Raw genomic sequence first — 18685 nt, 5'->3', positions numbered from 1 at the left:
AAAAGTCGTTTTGCTTTTCGGCTGTGGGAGAAGCTGCAGCTCAAAACGTGCGGTTTACAGAGAATATGCTTTTTCTCCTCAACAAACTTGTGATGCAGGCGAGGCTGAGCTATAGAAAGAGACCAGCCCAAATGGGGTCGGCCGCGGCTGAGTGCCGATTTTTGAACTTTTTTCGAATCCCGCCTCACGGTTTAACGGCTTAACCGCTACCCGCTACGGCAGTTTCCTCAGGAACTTTTCAGTTGTTCCTCAGACTTCTTTTTTTTTTTTAGGTTTCCCCTCTGCTAAAGAGGCCGAGCGCTCAGTTCCTCTTTCGCCTCATGAGACGCAGGGGAAAAGGGCGGGAAAGGCGTGGTGAGGAGAAGGAGGAGGAGAAGGAGGAAGCGCGCAGGGGCCAACTTGGCTGGGCCAACTCAGAGCCTCAGGCGAGCGGTTTCGAAAGCGGCTTCCCCTCTTCACCCCCTCGGAGGCGGCGCCGGGCCGGTTTCAGCGCCCCCCCGCCGCTACACACCTGCCAAACCTTCGCCGGCGGCCTTATGGCAGCCACACCGTCCGCGGCTGCTGCCCTGAGCCGCTTGCGGAGCGCCCTGAGCAGACGGCGAGGAAGGCTGCCCTGGTGGAGCCGGAGCTGGCCGGGCGCCCCCTGGGGACGGCCTTCGTGCGGCGGCGGCCGTTGCCTCTCTCAGGCGAGCGACCCCTTCCTGAGGGGGAGCTATGGCGAGGTGTCCCGGAGGGCGGCCGAGGCGCCCGGGGCTTTCTGGGGGGCGCTGGCTCGGGAGGCGCTGCTGTGGGACGCCGCGCACCACACCGACTGCGAGTGGGATTTGGCGCAGGGCCGCGTCCGCTGGTTCTTGGGCGGCCGCTTAAATGTGGCGGGTAAGGAGCGCCTTCCTTGGGCAGGAGGGGCGAGGCACACATCTTATATATACCTACCGCATAGATCTCTCCTCGGTCCCTCTTCTCATTCCTCGAGTCCTTCAGCTTTCGAAAGCTTATCTAATTCAGTGCCTGGAAGTCACTACCCCAAGTGATATATGGAAAGCCAGGCGCCTTCAAAGTGAGGAGGTAAATGCGGCGAAGAGAAAGAAAATAAGGGGTCGAATGCACTCTGCATATGCTCAGAGGCATCTGCATTGTGTCAGGTCGGGCCTTTTAGCTGCGAAAAACAAGTTTTAGGGCCTTTCTGGAGCTGAGCTCGAGGAGCCCGCATGAGTTGTAAGACTACACAAGTTTTCCAGTGCAGAATGCCCTGGAAATCTTGTGCATCTGCAGTTCATAGGGTGCCTAGCCTAGGAAAGAGTTTTGGAATAAGACCTCGAAGACTCAACATAAAAAAGGGAAAAAATGAGCTGTGGCTCTTAGGATAATGCATCTTCATACTGTATTTAAAACACATTTTCTCCCCACCATCTGCGGTGCATTTGTGAAAGCCAATGTGGCCCTGTGAATAGAGTGCAGGAAATAGAGTTCAAAGTAGACAAACAAGCTTTTTCAGCAATTGTCAGCTCACATAATGGAAGCAACCTTTGTTTTGTGTGATGCAGGTGGCCTTCCTTAAAGATATGCTGGGAGGGAAAGCAATATGCAAATAAGTGAATTGCTCATTATTTTTATTTCATTGTGTTTGAGGTCACGGCCGGTTCATCATTCTCATATGACATGTTTTTTGCTGCTGTGGTTCTTGTGAGGTAGGGAAGCAGCATTTTCATCTTACAAAATAATAGCATTTAAATACTTTGCTGTGGGATGGCAGGGGAGGGGGCGGGGAGGCATTTTACCTCCAGTGGACATTTCCATTGGTGCTTGGAAATACCACATGGAATGCGGTTGAGCAAGCGTTCCAGGGCCTCCCTTATTTATACTGTATAGTCATATATCAACGTAAAAAGCAGATTATAAGAACAGAAGAATAGCCTGCTGGATCAGGCCAATTGCCCATCTAGTCCAGCATCCTGTTCTCACAGTGGCCAGCCAGATGCCTGTGGGAAACCAAGGAGCAGAACATGAGCACAAGAGCACTCTCCCCTCTTGTGTTTTCAAGCAACTGGTAGTGGGAAACATTACTGCCTCCAAAGTAATATGAACAAAAGACAGGTCCCTGTCCCAAAGAACTTACAAAGAACTTTTGCAGGTATATATATTTTTTTACCAAATAACTTAAAAGTCATAATTACTTAAAGCTCTCTGAGAGCTCTTTTGGGTGGCAGTTTTGCATACTTCTGGTTGCTTGCTGTGTACCATATTGAGAGTGTGGGAAGCAGAATAAAATGAGTACCCTTGCCATGTGTGTGTGTGTGTGTGATTATGATGCACACAGGTTGGATATATACTAAAAGCATGTCTTTCAACATTTGAGATTGCCATATAGGTTTACCTCATATAGGAGATATGATTATATTGATTGATTTATTATTATTTCAGGTGGCAGCTTTTTCTATTGATTAACCTTGAGAATGAGCATAGTCCCTGGATGTTGGATGCAAAGTGCATGTCATTTCACATTGGTCTACTAACATTTTATGCATTAGACTTTGCAGTTATATTCAAACAGTTAAGCACAAATAAAATAACAGTATTAACTTGTTAGATCCATAATTCCGACCCCATCGGGGGTTACTGTGCTCCACTAAAAAGAAAACTAGACCCCAAAGCCCTTTAATTTGCTGTCCTGTTTTTTCACAGAGTTGTTAAAAATACAGACCACCACTTGCTTCCTTCATTTTTTAGACTCTTCACATCTGCTCCACAACCTTTTAGCCACCTGGCTGACCTCAGATCTTCTGGAAACTACCATCTGTTTTAAAATGAGATTGGCCATTTTTTCTAGTTTGGGCTGATTCATTTGTAACTGTTGCATTAACAAGCTAGATATAGGATGGGCTTAGTCTGACTAGTAGAAAATAAAGTGTTGTCAAAAAGTTGTGCAATGCCATAAGAATGTAAATGAAACAGCTTCCAGAAGCTTTACTTGCAAAAGAACCTATTGTTAGATTTTTGAAAATCCCGCTGTTAAAGATAAGACATGTATAAATAAAGGCCTTGTAAGACATATACTGTACAGTATGTACTTTTACATGATTCTGCAGAAAGAGTGAATGTATCAATACTGAAACATGGAAAGCTTAAGGCGCTATAGTTGGTGATGGTGCTAACCACTTAATTCAACACAAATTCCTCTTAAATAGTTGCTATGGGCACTACATTTTTCTGGTACATGGAATGCTTGTTGCTAGGAAGCCTCATCTGTGGAAGTTGAACTTGGCTTTGTGGTAAAAGCACAATATGTTCCTACCCCTCCTGCTTTTAAAACTTGGATAGTAAATGAAACTGCTAGCAGATGAGGATGTGATTTCTCTTTATTATTGGTTTTCTGCAGGGTCTGTAATACTAAAATGCTTTGTGACAATTATTTTTTTAAAAAATAAAAATCTAACTTGACCACAGTTGACAGTTGAAAAAATGACCCACAACCTCTCCCAGTATTATGTACTTAGCATGGGACTGAAGTATTTGTTTGCTCCTGCATCCCTTTTCCTTTTTGCCATGTCATAATGGTTTATGATCTTTCAGCAATTACAGAAGTATAAATAACAACAACAACAACAACAACAACAACAATAATAATAATAATAATATTTTTTTATTTATACCCCGCCCTCCCCAGCCAAGGCCGGGCTCAGAGCGGCTTACTAGCAATAATAAAAACAAGATGAATGATTACAAACTTAAAAACAAAAATAAAATACAACATTAAAATAATGGAACATTAAAATATTAAAATGTAGCCTCATCGCAGGAGGAGAAGGAAAAGAAAAAAGAGAGAGAGAGAGAGAGAGGGGGGGGGAGGGAGGGAATGAAGAAAAATGAAGATTAACCAATAGAAAAACAGTTCCATGAGCTTTAAAATTGTTTCTGTTACTTTAATGGGATGGACAAGCCATGCACCCTCAGTCCTTGCCTTATTTTTTATTTGGAACAGACTATTACTCCCACATATTGTCCTGCTTTGAAAGAAGCTGAATATACCAAAGGTTTTCCCTGTCTATTTGTCTTGGTAATTTTCTTTTTTCTCCTTTGGCAAAGAGCCTTCAAAGTAGAATTATAAGTTTAATGCTAAACATAATGAATCTGTGACTGTAGATTTCGAGCATATTCAATTACATATTGAAAAATTAAGGAAAAATAGTGAAAGATGAAACTACAGTATTTGAGGTTATTATCGTACAGTGTTGGGGACCAACAATGGGAGAGGGCTATTGCGTTCATGCCTTGCTTGTGAATTTCCTAGAGGCAACTGATTCTGCTGTCAAAGTCATAAAGTATGTGTTAGTGCAGCTTTGGTAGATGAGAACTGAACATTTTGGCTTTAGCATCCCAAAATTGCTTTTTTAATAGCTGCTTTTCTCCTGTAAAGTGGTTTATAATAACAGGAACTTAATTTTTGTTGTGTTAAGTAATACTAAAGAATAGGTGAAAGTGCCTCTCAGCATGTGCTATGCAGAGTGCTGATCCCTCACTGCCAAATGATTTTGTGTGCAATCAATAAGGTTCTAATTGTAATCACTGTTTTAACTAGCAATAACAAGGTAATAAGATTTTAAATCCACAGTGGTTCATTATAAAGTAAGTGGCTCTGAAGCCCTCTTATAGGAACTGGTGTCCCCATGGCTGTTTGCCGCTAGCTGTGATTGCATAAACAGTGGCTATCACCAACCCCACTAAAGTTGAATGCTAACCTTAGCAAATGAGGCACATGCTATTCAGCAAAAGCTCAGGCTACAGTAATCCTGGAACAGTACTACTTTATAGGGGAAGGGTTGTAGCTCAGTAGTAGAGCATCTTCTTTGCATGCAGAAGGTCCCAGGTTCAAGCATCTGTTGGGAATGTTCCCTGCCTGAAATCCTGGAAAGCCATTGCCAGTCAGAGTCAGTTCCACCTGTGGGATGGTTGTGGGAAGTGGCATGATTAATGTTCTTATGGGTGTAGCCAGGTTTTTTTTTGGGGGGGGGAGGGAGGACTGACATGATTGGTCAGTTAAGGATATTACTTGATGGGGGGGCAACTGGCCCTCCCTTGGCTACACCCATGATTGTTCTCCATATAAAAAAAGCTTGCTTACTTTAGAAACAATTACAGTAGAGGTTATGTTAGGATCTTTCTCCCCACTTCCTCTCTGTTAATTTAAATACAGTTGCACTCATTTACACTTACAGTTCATTTCAGTTAATAAAAAAAGATACAGCTGTTTCTCTTACACTGCTCTGTTAACCATGTTTACTCAGAATTAAGTTCCACAGAGTTCAGTAGGCCTTAACTCTCTAGTCACAGTGCTTAGGATTGCATCCTTCATTATTCCAATTGTTCTCATTCAAAGTGCAACACAGCTTCATAAAACTCATGGGATTTAAACCTAGGCACATCAGTTCTTTAACACTTTCTGGATGTGAGTTTCTATTTTCAACCATTACCTATTTTCAACAATTACCACAGTGATCAGGTTTCATCATTGCAGTTGACATGCTGGAGAAATCTACAGTGAAGTCACAGATGACATTTTCCAGAAATGCCACATTTTCTTCAGCTGCTTCTTTTTACAAGTTAATATTCTACAAGGTGAGGGTGTTAAAGTTACTCACAGATGGCTTATTATGCTGAAAGAAACTGCTTTAGAATCCATTTCAATTTGATCATTGACTAGCATTTGGTCCAATTCTTTGTAGCTTACATGTGACATTGTTCAAAATTCAACAGGAAGAGCTGCCAACTTTCATTTATTTTAATGGAGCTTTCTATATTATGCACACTTTTGTTAATTATATTTTGACTCCATTTGCTCTACTTATCACTCTACTTATTTGCTCTACTTATCACTTTCTCTTCTTATCTTCATATCACTGTTGTATGCATTCTTACTTAGAAGATGACAATAACTTGCTTAAATTGGTTTAGAGTTGATGTGTTAATGTTTAATGGGGGGGAATGTATCTTGTCATACATGTTTCATAGAAGAGGATAGCAAATTGCATTGTAATAAAAGGCTAAAAAGAAAAAATTTATTATAAGGTGGAATATAAAAATATTTTAAAATAAGTAGAATTTAGCTAAAAAGCAATCAAGTCACCAGTGTATAGAAATAATCAAGGTCATGAAAACCATTTAAATGTTAAATATTAAGGAAGAGAAGAGTTAAATGACCTAGTTAAGCTACCATTGCCATACACATAAGAGTTGAAAAGGTACTTGAACATGGCTGGAATAATTAAAGGACTCTAGTGCTGCTTTTGTTTATTGAAGAAGCCTTAATTTTCAAGGATGTTATATTTAGTCTCGGGCATGGGGGGGAAAACATACAGTGGAATTAAGTATTTTACTGCATAATTTTCCCAGTAAAGTTTCTCTAAGCTTTGTACAGTGAATAACTGTCCTTGATTGTTGATTACAATATTTGTAAATAGAGGACTCCCTTAGGGTCAAATTAAAAGAAAAGGACACCAACAAGGGCATTGAAGGGATTGGCTGAAGAGCACAACACTACAGTATTAGGTTTCCAAAACATGAGCTTATAATTACAATGCATTTTTAGAAGGGTGAAACATAATTACACAACAGCTGTCTACTGCAAAATTTGATAGCCAAACTTCAACTTTGATTTTAAAAGGCTGGATTTCCTAGCCTTTAAGTGCTGGAAAGAGGGCCTGCTAAACTCAAAGCTGAGGGAGAATTGTGTGTATCAGTCATCCTGTGCTTAGGAGGCAGGACTCCTTTCAGTATGTTATACACATTCCAATCCCTCCAGATAATTGTAATATTTAGCAGAGAGAGTGGGGGGCGGGGAGGGAGTGCTACATTAACCAAATGACTTTCAGTCTCTTGCCTTTCCAATGTCCTGTTGCTCTGCCTTTCCTATGCAGGCCTTAGCTAGAAGCTATATTTTTCAATAAATATAAATAGATAGATAAATATTATGCATACATTCCTGGCTTACATACCAGTCACATAGCTCTTGTTTGCCTGGTTTTAGACTGTAGGTGATCTAAACTACAAAGAACGTCAACAACCCATGAAGGGAGTTAGTCAGTTGTGGCCATCTTGTGTTATAAACAGAATCCTACTGTTAAAGTTTCAACAACTGTATATGGCAACTGTATCTATTGACATCCTTACATTTGATGTCTCAGCATTCTTGTAGATGCTTGACTGTAGTATATGTTTATGAACTAAACTGATGTACAGTGGAATTTCATTTTAATGATTCTGAAATACCGAAATCATCTGAATACTGTACTTTGATGCTCTTGACTATTTCATTGGGACATTATTGTAGATTTGCATGTCAGAGCCTCTTTAAATAAATTATATTTGTTCATTATCTTTAAAAATATTAATAACACAAGTTGATTATCAAATCTGACACTTTAGAATCTACTGTAAATGTTGCTTTTTTATAATCTGTTTCTCTGCAGTTAACTGCTTGGACCGGTATGCACAACACTCTCCAGAGAGAGTGGCTTTGATCTGGGAAAAAGATGAGCCTGGCACTGAAGAGAGAGTCACCTACAGGTATGACTTCAGAATGTGTCTTATACTGCAGTTGGGGCATGCTTACTGCCTACTTCAAGAGCTTTTGTACAAAATCTTTTCCATTCTTTAATGATGGCCGGCCTAAAGAAGAGGAATCAGTCCAGGAGTAGTGGTGAACAAGATGGCAAAGACAACCAGTGTTTCTTTTAGCAGAGCAGTTCCCAAATAGTGGGTTAGAACCCAGCAGTAGATTGATGAGACATTTGGCAGTAGCTCAGCAGCCTGTCAGAAAGAGGCTACTGGAAACCGTGTGGCAATGTAGCCTAAAGAATATTCATAACTGCTCAGTTGTCATTAACAGGTATTTAATAAGGCAGAATTTCATTATGATTAAATAATTTATGAACCCCTTAAAATATTAAAAAATATGTCTACAAAAAAACAACAACGGACAAATTAATCTATTACAAAAAATTACAAGAGTACAGTTACATCTAAACATAGTTACACATAAAAATGTAACAAAAATTTGCCTGACGATGCTATTTCAACACATGTACAGTAAGAAGCTAGCTATGTCAGAAGAGGAAATACACTAGCTTCAGCTTGATCGCAAACTGTAAGAAAAAGGAACCAGTCCACATGGATGTGAGGTCTTTCTGCAAATGAACATGGGCTGCATCTAAGAAAAATGTAAGAATATCTCTGTGCAGCCCACAGGATTTGTAGTGCCTCATCACAATCCTGGATTGCCAGGAAGCCTAGTTAGTGTAGAGGAGCAAAAGTGAAAGCTGGTTGCACAACAGTGGTGGCCTTGGCATGTGGGTAACACTGACAGGGGAGAGTGGTGGCTTGGAACAATGGAAGAAGTATGAGTGAAGTGTTATGAATTATTTCAGAGCTGTGCATTCTTTATTTGTCTCACATGAGACAGCAAGGGAATGGAAGAGGGAGAAGTTTCAGGACAGCAAGAAGGGGGGATAGTGAAAGGAAATGAGTGGTTCTAAAGAATGGCATGGGTAAATTGGGAATGGGAGGAAAATGGTGATTTTAAACAGCAGCAGAGATTGTACCTTAACACAGTGTATTTCACTCCTGGTACCATGTGCTATCTTCAACATGATGTTCCAGATGCAAAGTAATAATTTAGAAAATATATGTTATTACCAAGCAAGCATCCACATGCACACAACATCCATAAGCTGATCGTAACCTTCTCTAACTGAACAAGCTAACTGACTGGCTTGCTCTTAAGATTCTACTCAATTTAAAGCTACAGCAACATATACCATCATGGGGTGTGCACACAAAGGGGACTGTAGAACAGGGGGGAGAATGAGGCATGAAAACGGTAAGGGGGGCAGGTTGTCTGTGTGTAAGGGATAGTTGAAAAAAGGAGGTAGGAAAGGGAGACTGGCTGGCACAGACCTTGTCTTCTTAATGGCTCATCACCTTGCTCTTTGTTTTCCAGACTGGCTCTTCTCCCAGGTGATTGCCTGTGTGGGAAACTGATTTGGCCTGTTTGGCTTAAATTCAGCATCTGGCAGCCCATTTTAATACTCCAAGCCTTGATTAAACTCCAATACCCACTAGACCCAGGAATTTAGGGGAGGATATGACACCAATAAATTTAGGGGAATCAAGGCACCCAAAAACTCCTAACAATATATTCAAATATTTAGTTTCATATTCAATATGATGGAGTCATATCCACTCTAGTCTGAGATTCGTATGAATAGCATATTTAGTTTTATTTATGAAATTAAATACATTGGAACTCTCGGCCAAACCATTCATTGCATTCAATGTCTGATCACATTTAATGTATATGTTGCTTTTTAAATAGCAATTTCAGGGGCAATTTGGACATGGTGCATTTATTTATTTAACATAATTTCTATATTATTTAATTGTAATAAACCTCTAAGTAGCGTAAATAAAATGCGGGGCCCTTCCTTTTGCGCTGTGATTCTGATGAAAATTGCCCCACAGAGGACAAAGTTGCTATTTGCTGTGGGAGCTATATTGTTATTGGTGCCAGTAGCAATTTATGTCCCATGGCAAATGGCAGTTTTGTAGGGGGTTGTTTTCACTGATACCACAGCATGGGGCTGGAAGAGGAACGGATAGCCCAATGTGTTGCATTCTTGATCCTGACATGGTTCCCCTCCCCCAAATTGTGCATAAGGCTCATTGGCTTTTTAAACACCAGCATGTTCCTTTAGGTATTTTGTTAGGTTTGCCTTCAAGTAAGAGAGTTTGAAGAAACTGAGCTCTGACCATACTCTGGTCTTTGGTCGTCTCAGTAGGGACAAGGCCTGCAAACACAGTGTTTCCTTTCAAGCTGTTCTGATATCTGTTAATAATAGCAAGCTGTTGGTAGACTTATCAGCTAATTAACCAAGCTGCTATAAAAATGCATTGACTGCTCTAAGGAGTTTTGTCCATGCCCAGCTGTTGCTTTCAGTAGATGTAGGTATCGCACAGAAAGCAGGTGACCAGTGAAATAAAAATATGTGTGTTGACAAGAGGCATGAGTACTGTACTTTATCAGTAAATAGTGTGGACATTTTAGCAAGGATTATTATTATAGTCTGTGTTATATCCACATATTATTTATTATTTATTGAATTTACATCCTGCCCTTCCTCCCAAAGCAGACCAGACTGGCAAACAGATACACAATTTAAAAACAAAAGGAAAAGCATTCTATAACAGTCAACATTCTAAAGGCAGCTACAATTGAAAACATCTAAAAGCAGTTACAGTGACAGTTAATGATCTTGAGGTTGCCAGGAGCAGTATTCTTCAGCCACCAAATGCTTGGGTAAACAGGAATGTTTTCAAATTTCTCCTGCAAATTAATAATGATAGAGACAGGTGCCCCTCGCTAGGGAGGGCTTTCCACAACAGGCAAAGTACCACTGAAAGGGCCCCGTCATGAGTCAGCCGAACCAACTGGGCAGCTCCCAGCACTGGCACTATCAGCAAGGCCTCACCTTCTGATAATAGGGTCAGAGCTGGAGAAGACGCTTTTTTGGGTCCTTGGAACCCAAGCCATTAAAGGTTTTATATTGCAGCACCACTATCACATGGTCCCTTCAAACTACCCCTTATCAATGCAACAGTTGCATTCTTCACTAGCTGTAGCCTCTGAACTGTCTTCAAGGGCAGCCCCATGTAGAGCACATTACAGTAGTCTAAGCAAGAGGACAACTGAGGCCAGGCTATCCCAGTCCAGGAAGGAACCATAGCTGGTGAAACAACCTAAGCTGGGCATGAGCACTCGTGGCATACATACTTCCATATCTGAAAGTAAATAATGTGTACCTCCTACTTGGAGTGTCTGGGAAACACTGAGATGGTGTTGGGAGGATAGGCCATTTTCAACTTGGGCCTTAACTTGGGAGCAAATATTTTCATTGGGAGTTTCTCATATCCCTAGTTCTTTTTTTTTTAAGCAGGTCAAAAGCTGTTTGCTACTTGTTCAAAAGTTTTGACACTTTGCTTCCCTCCCTGTAGAACGCCCTCCCATCAGATGTCAAAGAGATAAACTACACAACCTTTAGAAAACATCTGAAGGCAGCCCTCTATAGGGAAGTTTTTAATGGTTGGTGTTTTTGTGGTATCATATGTGTTGTAAGCCACCCAGATGGGTGGGGTAATAATAATAATAATAATAATACTGTAGTAGTGGTAGTAGTAGTAATAATAATAATAATAAAAGTAGTGTTATTATTTTATGACTTGTAGCTACATGTATTCGGAAAATATATAATACGGTGACAATGAACTGGTGATCATCAGTTAAGGTTTTGCTCCGGATTTTTGCAGCATGATCTTGATGCATATTTGCAAAATACACAGTGCCATCTTGACTCCTATTTGCAAAATACACAGTCATAAAAGTGATCCATTGACAGCTACCAGTGGATAGATAAATGTAATATATTTCCATGAAAATATTTGCGTTATCTCAGGAGAATGCATGGAAGCATTGGCATATTGATAACTGTATAGGAACTGTCAGCACAAGAGGCTGTCGCCTTTTTTTAGAGGTGTCGAATTGCGAATGCCTGGATAGCGTTGCAGCCTACTTCTTGAGTGGAGGAATGGAAAATATTATACAACAATATATATACATTAATAGGAATGGAAACAGTTCTAGCTTTTGTTGCTGGCTGGCTTTCTTTCTGATCACAATACAGGGAGGGAGGAGTTTGTGGCCCTCCAGATGTTGCTGGATTGCAGCTCTTATCATTCTGCAAATTTCTCCTGGCTGTTTCTTCCTGCTGTGCTTCATCTGGTTACAGAGCCAAGGGCGTTTGCAGGGGATAATCCAGCGGTGGCTCGTGCCTACAGGGACTGGTAGGGCAGAAGGCAGAGAGCTGCACGAGGGCAATGCTGAGACTGAGAGGAGGCACTGACAACCAGTGCCACCCTCAAGACTGAAAGCAGGTAGGTGGAGCCGGCTGAGGTTGGTGGAGCAGTGTCCCATTTGACCTAGTGGACCAGCCTTCACCAGACTCATCCATGGATATGAGCAGGATTAAACTCCACCTGTCAATTCTCACTTGTAAATATCTTCTGGTCCCTTTGTTAGTAATAGGAGACAAACCTCAGCTTGGAAATCTTGAATTTACTTCACAATGTGTAGTTCTGTCCTTATAGTCCCTTCTGAAATGTTCTGATCCTGTGCAGGACTGATACCATATTCTTGAAACATATCTGAATTATTTGTATAGTGTGAGATGGAATGGTTGTCTACTAAGACAGCTATGGTTTGGCAGACATCCGAGTTTCTCATTTTTGTTTAGCCATAAAACTTGTAGGTAGCTTTGGAAGAGATACGAACTTTATATCAGTCTCCATTTAATTATTTTTAGACTCTATTCTAAGAGTAAAAACAACTTTTTTAAAAAATAGCCTTATTCATAGATTTGTTGATTTCGGGTTGGGCCATTAGTTGCGTAAGAAGTAATTACACAATCAAATGCATATGAAACAAATTACAGTTTTTAAGGTTGAGCAAGGAGGCATGCTTCTTACAAAGCATTCTTTTTTATATTTGAACACTGTAAGTGTCTCTCGAATGCTAAGAATGTTGATGAAGGCCAAGTATTCCTCATGTCAATATTTCAAAAGCACCATTGATTTCTATGGTTCAGCAAATGTTGTTATCCAAAAGACCAGCAAGAGACAAAGCTAAGGATTGTTATACCATTTTTTGGTATAATTCAGATAACAACTTCTCTGAACTTTAGATCATGTATTAAAATGGTTGCTCTCAGCTGTTAAAACAGTGCATATATTTCATTATATGACATACCTCATTCTGTCTTAATGGCAGGTAATTAATACATAGTAAATAACTAAATCCAGCATAGATGGGGACTTTGGTGGAATAATAATTATCTGTTATAGATCTTTAGACTGGCCAATGAATAATTTCCAAAACATTTCCCCCCATTTCATAAGTTCACTACTAACAATGAGTGGGTACCAATTGCATATTAGGCAAACATGGCAGTTTCAAAATTTTATTTTTATTTTAATAACTTTTTGCAGTTTCAAATTTTTAACTTTGTTTACGATATAGAAGTAAAGTAAAAATACTAAACTGGATCATCGACTAGGACATAAAAAAAAATCTGGTGGAAATGGATTTCCCCCCAATGTAAATTACTCTAATCGGCACAGGGGCTTTTCCTGGGATATCTTCCAATTCAAAATTTTCTTAAAAACTCAAATTACTAGGATTGGCATTGCTTTATACAAGCCTTATGCTATAGAAATACATATTTAACAAACTGGAGCATACAGAAATGACATGGTTGTTCTTTCCTGTGTTGCAGGGAGCTTCTGGATATGACTTCCCGCCTTGCTAATACATTAAAGAAAAATGGAATAAAAAAAGGGGACCGAGTTGCTATTTATATGCCAGTGTCCCCAATGGCAGTGGCTGCCATGTTGGCTTGTGCCAGAATTGGTGCTGTTCATACCGTTGTCTTTGCTGGATTCAGTGCAGATTCATTGGCAGGGAGGATCAATGACTGTGAGTAGTTTTCAGATGCTGGGAAGGGGTAGCTGATAAACATTCATAGTACAGTATGACTTTTTTCTCATATTGCAGGGCAGTTCTCTTCACACACAACAGGCATTCCCATTATGCATGACTCATATTCTCCATCATTGAAAAGAATGTGTTAGCCTCTGTATGCACAAAATGTGTGTACATTAGAGCCCTTTGTAGTATGTTGTGAGGATCATTGGTCAATGGGCCTCATTACACCCACCAGCCTGTTATATGATATCAGATGCAGAGATTTGTTATCTGCGGGCTAAGCATCACAGCACTATGATAAGAGTTAAGCCTCTGCTTAACTATAGAGTCTTGAAGCTTCTTACAAACTAACAATTTTATCAGGGCGTGTAATCTTTTGTGGACAAGAGTCTGCTTCTAGTTTTGCTACAAGACCTTTTGTTTCTGCTGCAACAGAAAACACAACTACCCCCTCTGGATACTGTGTATGAGCTACTGTTCTGCTATACTATACAGTATATAATGTCTTGGTTACAATATTACTCAGAACAATAATGGAGGAAAACAAACTGCTAAGTCCACAAATGATTTTTCTTGTTAGCTGAATGCAAAGCAGTCATCACCTCTAACCAGGGAGTCAGGGGCGGACGAGTCATAGAACTGAAGAAGACTGTGGATGAAGCTGTGAAGAATTGTCCAAGTGTCAAGTGTGTCTTTGTGACTCAGAGAACTACCAACAAAATCCACATGGGCAGACGTGATATTCTCCTTGAAGAAGTATGTTCATGATGTTCATAGTACTTCTTTTATATCAGGTATTTCTATAGGGTGCAATAATATTTTATCACAGCAGGTTATATGCTGGTGTTTTGTCTAGAAGAAATTACTGTTGATGAGCCTAGTTTTATAATGAATCAAAGGCCAGGCTGAAACTTGGAATTGTTAAGTTAGTGCATCCTTGGATTGCAGCTTCATATCTAGAGATGAGAGTCCAGAAAAACTGGGGAAATTTGGGGGGGGAACCCATCTTTCCCCCACCCCCATTATTTTCTGAAGCTGTTTGTTTGTTTTTGAAAATTAGACACATTTTTGGATTAAGAAATCTTTTACTTCAGAATTATTTTTAAGACAAGGTGTTCATATTCTCCCAAAATGACTTTTAAAACTGTGTAGCAGGAAGACTTAGGTGAGTCTGTGTTCAATCTTGGATCATGAAAAATTGCAAGCAAAATAAATAATAAATAAATAGTAGCAATGTAAAATATTATGAAAGAGGAGGTGTATTAATTAAAAACATGTTGGAATAAAACAGTCATCAAAAGGTGGGGAATGATGGAGTATCTACTCCCTTGAGTGGGGGGACCACAACTGAAAAGGTGCTCATTTTGTGCCACCTCTGCACCTCAGATGGCAAGTGGGAGCATGGAGGAGCCTCTCCAAAATGAAACTCTATTCTTGAGCAGGTTCATCCAGGAGGATGTGGTTCTGTAGATAATCATTGTCCCAAGATGTTTCAAAGACCAATGGCAGCAACCACAATTGAGTCTGAACGGATTTCAAATGAGGAAAGTTGGTCAAGGATTGAGCAATATGTATAAATCTCCTGGTCTTAGCGAAAGACCTAGTGGCTACGTTTTGAACCAACTGTTTCTGGACTGTCTTCATGGACAGCCCTGTGTAGAGCACATTGTAGGTATCCAACCAGGCAGTGACAAAGGTATGTGTAACAGAGGTCAGGTCTGATTTCACCTGGTAAGGACACTGCTGACTTACCAAATGAAGATGGTAAGGCGTTCCTGGTCAGTGCCTGCACCTGAGCATCTAAGAGAACTCTCAACCAGCAAACCTACTGTTTCAGGAGACATGCAACCCCATCAGTACAGGTTCCGCACGTACATCCAGATCAGCAGATCTCCCATTTAGCAGTACCTGTCCTGTCTGGATTAAACTTCAGTTGATTCACTCTCGTTCAGGTCAGAACTGCCCTCAGAACAGCAATAAATAACTTCCACTGTTCCCCCAAGTTCTTGCTTCTTTCAAGATAACTGAAACAAAAGAGAATGCATGGTCTAACAGTTGCAATAGCTCCCAGTGAAGAACAGTGCAATGGACTTGTGGCTCCTGGCTGAGTTAGCCAATAGCTAATTAGCTGGTACACAGCCTCTGGACAATACCGTATCCATACCTCAGGTGTGCCTGGAGTTTACTGGAGATGGCAGCCATCAGCAGAGTGCAGCACAATAGACTTTGGGCTACTGTTTCTGCACAGAAACATGAAAGCATTTAAATAAACAAAACCACAACTCTATGAATCCAGAACATTGCTTCAGTTTTTATGAAATGGCCCTTTTTTGGATGTTTTTGTTTTAATATGTGCTGTAAGCCACCTAGCCAGATGGGTGGGGGGTGCTGCTGCTGCTAATAATGATAATGATGATGATGATGATGATAATAATAATAATATTTCTTATACTTCCTCTTTCTTTTCTTTATTTAGGAGATGGCTAAGGAGGTGCCAGTTTGTTCCCCTGAAATAATGGACAGTGAAGATATGCTCTTTATGCTTTATACCTCAGGGAGCACAGGAAAACCTAAAGGGATTGTTCACACCCAAGCTGGCTATCTCCTTTATGCTGCCTTAACGCACAAGGTACATCAGAAATTATATCCCTTGGAAAATAACACTTGTTGTTTTACTATATCAGTAGTAATTGTGGAGAACAGATAGTAAAAATAAATTTCTTTGGGGGTGGGGAGATGATTTTTGGAAATGGTGCCTGGTAAAAATGTCTGTGATTCCTTCTGCTAGACTTAAATTATATGCACACCAAAAGCTGACACTTTAGCCCTAAAATGTCTAAATAATTTATTCAGCTTCAGTATTGAAAAGTATTTTCTTCCCTCCACAATTCTGGTTATACATTCTATTGGGCGATGTAACTTACCAGATATTTCATTCACTTATTTACATCATTTGTATTCTGCTACATAAAATAGATTTCTTTGGGTGGCTTAACAATAAATGAGTGAAAATAGGCAATAAACAAAAAAACATACAAAATGAAAAGCTACATAAACACAACAGAAATCAAAACTCATTGCATTCCAAACCGTTAAAATTGAGAAGCGCAGACTACATTAGTTAAAAAGCCTGGGTGAATGGAGAGGTATTCATGTTCTGCTGAAAAGGGCTTAAGAACAGTGCTTAGAGCAGGCATAGGCAAACTCCGGCCCTCCAGATGTTTGGGACTACAATTCCCATCATCTCTAGCTAACAGGACCAGGGGTCAGGGATGATGGGAATTGTAGTTCCAAACATCTGGAGGGCTGAAGTTTGCCGGTGCCTGGCTTAGAGTTTCGCTAAAAGCAACTTCCTAGTTAGTAGTCAGTGCCCTCCTTTTTTCTGCTATGAATGTGCTTACCTTGGTCATTTTGCTCCTCCCTTATCACACTGGGACAAATCATCCCATGATCTCTGGCTTACATATGAATTGGGAATCATGGTTTGTTTCACTCCCAGCAATGTTTATTCTTGGCTTGCTGATAATGGTTTGATGGAGCAAAATAAATCACATTTCCCCAAAGAATTCTGGGAACTGTAGCTCTCCTCTCGCAAAGCTACAGTTCCCAGCACCCTTAACAAAATGCAGTTACCATGATTCCTTGTGGGGAGGCATGTGCTTAAATGTATGGTGTGGATCTGCCCTCGGCCATCACATGAAACCATGAATGTGAAGAGCAAAGTGCCTGAAATCTGTGGCTGTACATCTGTTTCACCACATGAGGTGTACCATTCTGCTGAAGAATGATGGAGAGATTAATTAATTAATTAACATGTAAACTCTAACCTGCTTTACTGTTCATCTTTGTAGCATGTGTTTGACTACAAGCAAGATGACATTTTTGGTTGTATGGCTGATATTGGTTGGATCACGGGACACAGCTATGTTGTGTATGGACCACTCTGCAATGGAAGCACCACAGTTCTGTTTGAAAGCACTCCAGTCTATCCAAATCCAGGTGCCTTAAGTAAAAACTTAAAAGTTTAACTCCTGGGCATAGAGAAGGGCTGTTCATGTAACAGCTCCCAGTTTCAAACTCTGGCATCTCCGAATAGGGCTGGGAAACGATTCCTATCTATAATCCCCAGAGAGCTACAGTGTAGACACTGCTTGGTATCCACATGATGGTAAGCCACAGATTACCATGCAAGACAATGCACTAGTGCATGCTGCTCAGTTGCCCCCACTTTGCTCCACCCTGCATGCCTCTGAGAGAAACATACCATAAAGTATGGCTTAGCATTACGTGTGAATTGGCCAAACAAACCACAGGTGGAGTTGTCTTGCTGTTAGTGATTTGAAAGAAAGAAACCAGGAGTGTTGGTTCACACATAATCTGAAACTGAGCATCATAGCAACATAGAACAGGTACAAACCTGCTGTACCTGGAACTGGGTGTGGAGAATGCAGCTGAATGGGACACAGCTGTGGCAGCTTGTGGAAGCACCTTCCACCTTGGGCCTGGCCATAAAAAGCAGGTCTAGAGTGAGAGACTAGGGTGATGCCTGCCGTTTCCAGGCATTCTTCTTGGTGTGAGACTTTTGTGGGTGAGCTGAAAGTTTGTTTGGACCCTTTTTTATGTACTTGTATTAAGATATTAGAAATGAGAATTTTCAGAGCTGATGTAGCAGCTGCCAACCCTCCACCACATATATTTGGTGAATCTGTAGCATAAGGACTGCAGACCAATGGATGTATGATAAGGTTTGGTCTTAATTGTTAAGAAGAGATTGTCCACATTCACCTGCGAGTCACCATCTTGCTATGTGTTTAAGGAGTACAAATGGTATTTCAAATGACCTGTTTTGGCTTGATTTAAAAGGTAGGTGTTGATTTTAGTATGGATCAGTGGACTTACTGCTCTAGCCTCAAACATAAGCCTGTACAAAGTGTTTTGGTTGGGGTATACTAATAGTGGTATCAGCTCAACAACACAAAGCACAATGATGGGCTAATGTGACAGGCAGAGAATCTATAAAAATATTTTAAAAGTCTTTAAAAAGCAGGTACTTTGTGCCCGTATTACATTGTATGTATTCTCATTGTACTCGAATTATTC

At 40.4% G+C, this 18685-nt stretch overlaps 1 protein-coding gene across 2 annotated transcripts in view; it reads left to right on the top strand.

Annotated features, from left to right (window-relative positions):
* Positions 1 to 216: 216 nt before the first annotated feature.
* The window catches only part of ACSS1 (acyl-CoA synthetase short chain family member 1), a 31559-nt gene continuing 13090 nt past the window's right edge, over positions 217 to 18685 (top strand). Inside the window, exons 1-6 of one of the 2 annotated variants that reach the window (XM_079968619.1) lie at positions 217 to 876; positions 7464 to 7560; positions 13377 to 13576; positions 14166 to 14341; positions 16062 to 16214; positions 17437 to 17584. In XM_079968619.1, coding sequence (XP_079824745.1) covers positions 321 to 876; positions 7464 to 7560; positions 13377 to 13576; positions 14166 to 14341; positions 16062 to 16214; positions 17437 to 17584 — 1330 coding nt within the window. In that variant the 5' untranslated portion in view covers positions 217 to 320. Of the gene's footprint in view, positions 877 to 7463; positions 7561 to 8196; positions 8215 to 13376; positions 13577 to 14165; positions 14342 to 16061; positions 16215 to 17436; positions 17585 to 18685 lie in introns of those variants that run through there. The other variant, XM_079968620.1, reaches the window with a different exon arrangement.

Source organism: Podarcis cretensis (assembly GCF_951804945.1).
Source record: "Podarcis cretensis genome assembly, chromosome: 3".
NCBI classification, from domain to species: domain Eukaryota; kingdom Metazoa; phylum Chordata; class Lepidosauria; order Squamata; family Lacertidae; genus Podarcis; species Podarcis cretensis.
This window is presented reverse-complemented; position numbering and strand designations above follow the sequence as displayed.